We start from the raw sequence: 10,127 nt of genomic DNA on the forward strand, positions 1-10,127 counted from the left end.
TACATGAGTTGGGTTTAACAAGTGTCAGAATATATGCGTCGAGGTAGCTAAATGATAGTAATGTTTAATGTGTTCATGGATTTATGGGAAAAAAACAACAACAATGTTTGTGATACACCATGCGTTTTCATTTGTCGGGAAAATTTTTACTGACACTGGTAGGCCTATGTAATTGTAGCAAATGTATTGCTGTTTTAATTATATTTTGATTCAATGAACATTAACGGAAAAGCATATAATTAAATAGATTTTATAAGGTAGAAGAATAGATTGCAAACAATACCTCTGACATAAAAACATCAACACGTTTAATGTGGGACATGTTTTTTCTATGGGTACAATTGTCATAGAAATTGCTGATAAATAACTAGCCTACGTTGAAGAACGATTTTATTACAACTTCCTGTTAAATAAAAAAAACAACAAAACACTCAACATCGGAAAAGCTTTTATTATGAACAATACTCAGTGATTCTCAAAATAATAAAATAGTCAACCGGGTATACTCTTTGCTCGCTCGGATATTCCGCTGGGATACTGTTTCATTGATTGCTTGTTAATATATGATAGAGTATGGTACGTTGAAATAAGGTGAAATAGATTAAATAAGGTGAAATAAGTTAAATAAGGTAAATAGATTAAATAAGGTGAATTAGATTAAATAAGGTGAAAAATATTAAATAAGGTAAAATATATTAAATAATGGGAAATAGAGTAAAAAAGGTGAAATAGATTAAATAAGGTAAAATAGTTTAAATAAGGTGAAATCGATTAAATAAGGTGAAATAGATTAAATAAGGTGAAGTAGATTTCATAAGGTGAAATAGATTACATAAGGTGAAATAGATTACATAAGGTGAAATAGATTATATAAGGTGAAATAGATTAAATAAGATGAAAAAGAGTAAATAAAGTGAAAAAGATTAAATAAGGTGAAATAGATAAAATAAGGTGAACTAGATTAAATAAGGTGAACTAGATTAAATAAGGTGAAATAGATAAAATAAGGTGAAATAGATTAAATAAGGTGAAATATATTAAAAACACATGAACCACGCTCAGAGAGAACTGATATTAATGCAGGTGCGTAACGGTTCGTTCCGAAGTAGCATTTGCAGTCAGCATAGGCTAAGCAGGGGAGAAACGTTCTTCTTTTAATTGGAATTGTTCGTTCAAAGGATGTCTTTTATAAACAAAAATCCATTCTAGACGGAAGAAGTCGTCTCATTTTAGCGTGTGGGGCCCTGCACACGCGCTTGCATTGGGTACGTTATTCCTAAATCGCGGCTCATTTATTTCTGTTCGGTAAATTATAGATGAAACAAAACGCACGTTATTTTGGGGCAAGAAATATACCATCTGCCAAAACAAAAACAATAACCTTCATCATTCAGCTGAGGTTTCGTAAACAAAGGCAGGATATCTTTAAACCTTTTAATGATGTATTATAAACCTGCCAAATTTCTTTGGAGCGATCTGTGATCGTGAAACTGGTGTTTAATTATAAAAGAGGAAATGGATAATAATCTAATGTTTGGGAAACATACTGTTTTCCCAGACTGGTCACCGTTTTATTTGGTTAAGAACTGATAATTTGCTTTTTAATTTTGTTTTTGGTATTTAAAAGGAAAACTTGGGTTAAAAAATGGTACTGTAGAGTGGGAATATTTCGCCTTTTTGATATTGCGCTGAACTATAAGAATACTCTTCGTGAGCACGAAGAAAAAAATCCCAGCTGGTATGGATTGAAATTCAAAGTAAATTTTTTAATACGACGGGTACCTGGCTGCGAGGCCTTACAGCTGCTGGTTAATCGTGAAGAGGGCTTGGTAAACGCCCTCACTTCAACAAGACCATTCGTTGCTATTTCCGGGAAAACTGGAACAAGCAGAACACCCTTAATCTATGCAGAAAGCGTTAAAAATATTTCAAAGTTCTCTTTTATTTTAATTTTAATTAAATGTTACTGACCTTTAACCTTTATTTCAGAGCTTCATGAGACGTTCGTGCTGTTCGACAAGAACGGAGACGGTATGATAACCAAGGAAGAGCTGGGTGCGGTCCTGTACGCACTGGGTCAGCGACCAACCGTCATGGAGGTGCAGGCGCTCATCAGATCCGTCGACCTTGACCGTAGGTGACATTGATTTTATGTGACATTGACCATATGTGACCTTTACCGTATGTGACCTTAACCGTATGTTCCTTGACCGTATGTGACACTAGCTTTTCGCCAATATGAACCACGATACAATCTTGTGAACCTCGCTCTGGGAAAACCGGACTTAATGCATGTGCGCACATGGCTAATCAGAGGCGACACTTTCCGCGTTAATGGTATTTTTCGTTTAAAGTAAGTCTCTTCTGAGCGGAAATCCATTTTCGCGGAAAGTGTCGTTCTTTATTAGACTGTGCGGATTGCACAGGCTAATCTGAGACGAGACTTTACGCACATGCATTTAGCCATGTTTTCACATAGCGTAGCTCTTGTTATCAGTGGATTTTTACACTTTGATAAATTAAAAATAAATCCTATTTTTGTTTTGTCATCTAAAATCGTATTAAGTGCATTTCCCCCTAAATTAAGGCGAATCTTGCATTGAGAATGCTTGTGGGTAGCGCTTCAAGTTCATTAGGAACAAATGTGGTAGGGAAATAGAGAAAATCACGTTAATTCCCGATCTTTTTTTGTAAATGTATCAGGCTCGGTACGAATAAAATTACAACGAGGGTTATACAGCGTGGACAGTTTTTGTTACACCGTCATTTTGCTGTTGTCTGCAAAGTATATACAATAATAATATATATATTGCTAAAATAATATGATAAGACACTCATTTTATACCCCCCCCCCAATTTTTATCTAAACCGAGCACAACTTGCTCATGGTGAGCTTTTGTGATCGCCTTTTGTCCGTCGTCCGTCGTGCGTCGTCCGTCGTCAACATTTGCCTTGTGAACACTCCAGAGGCCACATTTATTGTCTGATCTTCATGAAACTTGGTCAGAAGATTTGTCCCATTAATACTTCGACTGAGTTCGAAACTGGGTTATGCTGGGTCAAAAACTAGGTCACTAGGTCAAAAAAAGAAAAACCTTGTGAACACTGTAGTGGTGACATTTGATTCCCAATCTTCATGTAACTTTGTCAAATATTTGTCTAAATGATATAATGGTTGAGTTCAAAAATGGTTGCGGTCCGTTGAAAAACATGGCCGCCAGGGGGCGGGTCAGTATTCCTTATATGGCTATACAGAAACCTTGTGCACACTCCAGAAGTCACAATTTTTGCCCAATCATCATGAAACTTGGTGAAAACATTAGTTTCATTGATATCTCGGACGAGTTTGAAAATGGTCCAGATTGGTGAAAAAAACATGGCCACCAGGGGGCGGGGCAGTTTTCTCTATATGTATATAGTGAAAACATGTGAACACTCTAGAAGTCACATTTTTGGTCCAATCTAAATGAAATTTGGTCAGAACATGTGTTTTCTGGATATGACGGTTGAGTTCGAAAATGGTTCGGATCGGTAAAAAAGCATGGCTGCCAGGGGGGGGGGGGGGTCATTTTCCTTATATTTATATAGTAAAAAAAGCTTGTGAACACTCTAGAAGTCACATTTTTTGCCTCATCATCATCATTTTTTTTCTAAACATCAATTTTATAGATATCTCGGACGAGTTCGAAAATGGTCATGATTGGTGGAAAAACATTGCCGCCAGGGGTGGGACAGTTTTCTCTATATGTATATAGTGAAAACATATGAACAGTCTAGTTGTGATAAGCCATAATGTTAAAGAAAGATAACCTGTACATACTTTCTGTACATACTTTCTAATAGTTAACTCCCTTGTTTAACCTGCTGACTCATTTAGTTCACCTCTGAAATTTGTTAAACCCCTTGGTTTCAAAACGCTTATAGGGTAAATACTTCATATATCATATTTCTCTAGTATAATGACATTTTTGGCTATGTTGTAATTTCTTGTGTAAATCTGTACTTATTGTTTTGTCACATTTGTTATCAGTTTGTAGCAAAATAATCTATTATGGGAACTATTACTGATAAGCCATCTTTGAGAAAACCCCTACAGAGGTCAACAGAGTATAGGACAAAGGCAGCATTTTCACCAAACACCTTATCATGAAGGGAAAAATCCATAATTAATTGCTTGGCAATAAAACACTGGGGCGCAGAGTGATTTGATATCTGCTTGTGACCAGACAGCACTGTGTGTTATGATTATAACTGATAAGAAAGATGAAATGTGCTGTTCAGTGTTTTAATTTTCTGAGATCATGATTTATCCATTTGCAAATAATCTGATGAGAATTAAACAAATAACATGTTAAAGGATAATCTACTTGCACAAAATGTTGAATTATTCACTATATATTCTTAAGAAAGTAATCAGGTCATAATTCTTTTTATTTTGTTAATTACAATTTAGCTACATATGAATTAATAATCAATAACAGAATACATATTTGCAGTTTTAGATTATGATAATATAAAATTTTAATCTGACTGAAAAATAACAGTATTAATTAATTGATAAAGAGACTTTAAAAGGAATCACTTTTCCAGTTTATATTTATATTTTACTGAAAACATAGATACGAGTTTATTTTACTGAAAACATAGATATGAATAGACATGGATATGAATAATCACCTTACTCAATATTGGATTGTAATGAGTTCACAGTATATAATGTTACTATTCCCTTCTGTTATATGATACAACATGTACAGAAAAGGTATAAAAATGGTAAATATAACCGGTCTTATATTCATAACAATGACGGTTTGAGAAAATACACCTTCTTTTATATAAGAGTTATAGTTTAAACAGGCTTCTTTTTACATTCATTAAGGTATTTGCTGTATTTGTTCATTTTTAACGATGCTTAGATTCTTTAGACTTGGCTTGTACCTGTCCTGAATTCTCTGTTATTGTTCTTCATTTTTCTAGTTCTTAGAATAAAAGTTAGTTATTTTCGTTAAAGCTGCTTTGGTTTTCACTTATAGATTAATTCTTTGAGTGTATTCAGGCGTATCTGACTGGTCGCCTTAAGTTAATTGAATTACAACCAGTCAGTGGTGTCATCCTGACCGGAAATAAGAGTTCTTTAATTAGACTCGATACATATTTCCGTATAACAAAGTGTTCACAAAGTTACATAACTCGTAACCGTCCCGTGACCAGTTCACTTGCGTAAGCGAACGAGACCGCACTACCACAGTTGTTTATGGTGAAACATTGTGAATACTTTTAGTCTTATTTTTAGTTCAATCTGAATGACACTTGCTGATCTTCACACATGGTGACAATCATTATGAGCATACTATTTTTTGCTCATGGTGAACTTTTGTGATCACCTTTTGTCAATTGTCTGTCTTCCGTTGTGCGCCATGAATATTTGCCATGTTAACACTGTAGAGGCCACATTTAATTTTGGATCTTCATGAAACTTTCTCAGAAGATTTGTCCCAATACTATCTTAGGCGAGTTTAAAAAAATGGTTCCATTCTGTTGAAAATCATGGTCGCAAGGGGCAATTTGTTGTTCATTCTTCATGAAACTAAGTTAGAACATTTGTTCTATTGATATCTTGGGCTTCAAAGAACAGGTCATATCTTTTTATCTCAGGTGAGCGACTTTGGGCCTTTCAGGCCCTCTTGTTTTTATTTGTGGTGACGGTAAATTACCCGAATGATTATGCGAAGATATTTTAAAATGTACCTTTTTCAAGTGTTTAACTGTTTTTGCTTAAATAAATTTGCTGCCATTTAAAAAGTTTTTTCTTAGTAAATTTGTGTTCAGTAAAATTCTGTTTTATTAGAGATACAAACAAAGTAGAGCTAAATCCACGAATTGCATGTATTGCCATTCAAATTACATGAACCTCAAATCATTTGTCGATAAGCGAAGTTTCTTGTGACACATCAAAAGAAAAATATAAGCATTTTGTATCTATAGATTAGTTCAATTATAAATATGGTTGTGACCTCAACTATTGAATGACCAATATTCGTTATTCATGTGTCACAGGTACACATACTTGTAAAGGTTTCCTTTGCCTGGTTGTGAGTTGAGTTCCGAATACAGTCTATAAAATCATATAACTTTTTCAATTCAAAGAGTCCGGCACCATAGACTTTGACGAGTTCGTAACGATTTTCTCCGCCAAGCTTGCCATCGACCCCGAGCAGGAGTTGCACGAGGTGTTCGACATCTTTGACCTCAACAGCGACGGCTTCATTTCTGCGGAGGAGCTCTTTGAGATGCTCCAGAAACTCGGGGAACACATTACAAGGGTGCGTATGCATTCAATTTCAATATTTCGAATGTTAATTTTATAATACTAGTATTAGAACAGTTCGTATCCTCCGCTAAAAATCGACTTGCAATATCGTATTTTTTGTATGGTCACATGTACCTATATTTTTATTTACTATATACCTGTTTAATGCTTTTAACAAAATACAGGTTGCATCAATCGTTGAAATAAAAAATCCCGTATTACGCTACTCGCTGTTTTCAATTCCGTATTACCATACTAGCCGGACTACTTCGACCCATTTAATGACGTCACATTACACGCACCGAAAATAGAAATATTTTATATTACGAAATATATTACGTAGTACATCGTGTGACGTCATTTCTGTGACAAAACACAATAGTATTATCTAAACTCTGTAAGGACATGTCGGACGTGGTGTTTTTTAACAGTAAACTATGTGTTAAAAACGTATTTTGGAGTGTGTGTTTATCATGCATAAATGTATATTTCGATAGGAATACAATAAAATAGTGTGGTTTAAACTAAGTTTCGATAAAGACATGGAAGATAGAAGTGGAAGTGCATATCTTTTAAACATTATTGTTATAAACATTGGATTAACGTTGTCAACTTAATTGTTATAAAAATTGGATTAACGATGGCATTAAGGTAAGCGTGTCGGAAACCTGTGTTTTCCCGGTTCGAATGTTTACACGTTAATTTACATAGACTGTATTCATACGCGTCTTAAATAAACTATGGCGTACCGTTTTAGTCATTGTTTTGTCAGTTTTGTTAAAGTAAAAAATACATTTGTTAACTGTTTTCGTTAGTTGTTGTATATAATAAAAGGAATATTACGCTAGTCAATTGTTCCAAGAGTTTGTATCACTCTCGTGGCTTGTGCTATTTCGCATCACACTCGAGGCTCCGCCTCTCGTGTGATACGTCATCACACAAGCCACTCGAGTGATACAAACTCTTGGAACAATTGACTAGCGTAATATTCCGTATTTATCCTATTACCAGATAAAAATCGATAGTATAACAACGATCGTATAAACTTTAGCTTCATACTATCGCTATTTTTAGATCAGATTTGGGTTTTTCCAAAAATTTGAGAATATGTTTTTGTTAGTTGCAATAATTCAACTATCAGCTTTATAACCCAATGGGTTGCTGATAGTTGCAATGCGCTCTCTCTTGGCCATGGGTGCAAACTGTTATCAACAATGCAAGGGTTAAGGAACACTGAAACTGCAAGAACTTATACAACTTTACCTATCTAAACCACAAACTCATCCAACTGGTACCATTAAAGCAAGAAATAATTGATTTTATTGACTTAGGTTTTGTTTTGTACGCTGTATCCGCCATATTGGAAAATTTACCCAATATTGGTTAGGTCGCAGTACACCAATATTTTGCACGTCGGATTATGTGCGCCAGCCTATAAAGTCGATAACGATGTGGTGTTCGATACAGAATACACTGTTTTAAATTTAAACATAAACATGTCAGCGAGATAAGTGTGTTGAAACATCTTCGTGTTTTTATAGGGTGCATGCAAAGGATGACATCCGTAGGTTGCCATTCAGGTAAATTTAACATGTTTATGAAGTTTATTCATTATTTTCCTCAATTTGTCTCGAACGACGTCTGTTTAGTGAAGCGCACGGATTCGCTGCGCTGAACTGCACCCATGTTTATGAAGAGGTGCATATGGACTGCCAGAGCCGCCATAGCAAAAATTATCAAAGGCTCTGGGAGTCCGTTTATATGGACTTATGTTTTTGTCAAACTACGGGAGGGAGGCGAAAAACTACAACGGGCGAGGCATGGTCAGGGGTGATAACCCCAAAAAAGGGTTAGGGTAAGGGTTGGGATTAGGGGTCGGGTTAGGGTTAGGGTTGGGTTTAGGCTAACCCAAACCCTAACCCGACCCCTAACACTAACCCAAACCCTAATCCTAACCCTCTAACCCCCCTTGCGCAATACCATACCATGCCTCGCCCGTTGTCGTTTTCCGCCTCCCCCTACGGGAAGATAAAATCGTCAAAAAATGCGATATTTTATAATTATTAATGGAAAAAGAGAGGAAATAATAGGATAAATAGAATATTATGTGAGTTTTGGGTAAAGATCAAGTTTATCATGCTCGGCAAGCCTCGCGCTCACATGGTTCTAAGCCTCGCATGATGATCGCATTGTGATCACTTTCTATTTTAGTTCACTGATTTGAGTTAAATTGTTTAACGCATGTTTTTCGAATTATGTCACTGCACTAAATGTCGTGTTACCATGCATACCACTCAGCGACATTTTTGGATATGTCTGTTATGTATGAGTAATATTTTAGAGCGAGGCAGATAAAATGATAAACGAGGCAGATATCAACCGGGACGGGAAAGTTGACTATAAAGGTTGGTATCGCACATTTGAGCCTGATCCTTGTATAATATATAATGTTCTTAATGTTTAACTTAGTATCTAGATATGAATTACACGTTCAGGTTATAATTGAATAGTAATGGGAACTTCTTGCTGCATCAGCCGAGGAAGGCATTAATAAACAATAAATATTGTAGACGAAAAATTGCTGTTGAAATTTGTATCTTAAAGCATATTCTATAAAGTCATACATTTATTAAGTCATTGTGTACATGTATTAAGTTATTTACATAAACACACTTTAATATAAACTTATATTATATGTTTCAGAGTTTAAAGCAATCCTTAATGCCAGATAATCAAAACGAATCATTGTACGGTCATTGTGATGATAATAACATTTTTTATGCATTCATATATCCATGAAAGGGGCAGACAAAAACACGAGAGTCAAACAAGAGAATGCAAACGAAAATCAAGCTTATTTCAAGCAAACAGTTAAATGCTCTTATGATGCAGTTAAAGTCCAGCATATCAAAGTTTGGCTTTCATCGTTTTGTTCAATATTGTTTTGAACACAAATATCATAAACATAAATCGTATAATAATTTGACTGCCAATGTGTATATTTACGAATATCAATTGTGTGCGTTGTTTTCTTTGTACTGCTATACATATGCGTGATTTAATTCGGTAAAGTTTTGTCATGTCAGCAAAATGGGATAAACAGTATATATTTATAATAATAATGTAATCTCTGTTGTGATGCTTATATTATTTATTATTTTCATTGTCTGTATCTTATTCTATGTCATGTAGCATGTGAGTTAATGTTCCCATATCATAGTTTGAAGTTACACAGACAAGGTCGAAGATCGACTTGGAATATTTTGTAGTTTGACTGCAACAATATGTTCGGATGAGTCGCCAAAATTTGTTAATGCTTTAATGTTGTCGCTACGCAGTCAGAATGTATATGTTTTATTTATTACATTACTTAGGCGCAATTTTGCAGTACAATTTGTACTGTAACTGCGTGTATTTTTTGTGTTTGATAAGTATCTTTTAATAAAAAGAGGTTTGTGATAACACAGCTTGCATACTGGAAATATAAATAAAACTGTTAATTTCGTTGTTAAGTCTTTGTTTGTGTTTTGTTTGAACCTTTAACGAAAAGCCAGAAAAGACATAATACCTTGACCATTTTAACATTTTTTCGACATCCCAAGACGTAAAAGGGGCCTTTTCACAGATTTTGGCATATTTTGAAGTTTGTCATTAAATGCTTTATATTGATAAATGTTAACATTGGATCTTAAAAGCTCCAGTAAAAAATCAAGAATCCAATTAAAAAAAGGAAATAAAATTAGCCGGTACCAGGGCTCGAACCAGTGATCCCCGGAGTCCTGGAGTTAGTCTGAAGTAAACACATTAGCCCTCTCGG

The 10,127-nt window shown here is 34.8% G+C and overlaps 1 protein-coding gene across 1 annotated transcript in view; it reads left to right on the forward strand.

The window, feature by feature from the left end:
• LOC127845857 (neo-calmodulin-like) overlaps positions 1-9,820 on the forward strand; it is a 17,897-nt gene extending 8,077 nt beyond the window's left edge. The window contains exons 4-7 of the mRNA XM_052377025.1: positions 1,990-2,133; positions 6,148-6,323; positions 8,652-8,715; positions 9,014-9,820. Coding sequence (XP_052232985.1) covers positions 1,990-2,133; positions 6,148-6,323; positions 8,652-8,715; positions 9,014-9,042 — 413 coding nt within the window. The 3' untranslated portion in view covers positions 9,043-9,820. The remainder of the gene's footprint in view (positions 1-1,989; positions 2,134-6,147; positions 6,324-8,651; positions 8,716-9,013) is intronic.
• The last annotated feature ends 307 nt before the right edge of the window (positions 9,821-10,127 follow it).

The sequence above is a fragment of the Dreissena polymorpha genome, chromosome 9 (genome assembly GCF_020536995.1).
Source record: "Dreissena polymorpha isolate Duluth1 chromosome 9, UMN_Dpol_1.0, whole genome shotgun sequence".
Classification (NCBI taxonomy): domain Eukaryota; kingdom Metazoa; phylum Mollusca; class Bivalvia; order Myida; family Dreissenidae; genus Dreissena; species Dreissena polymorpha.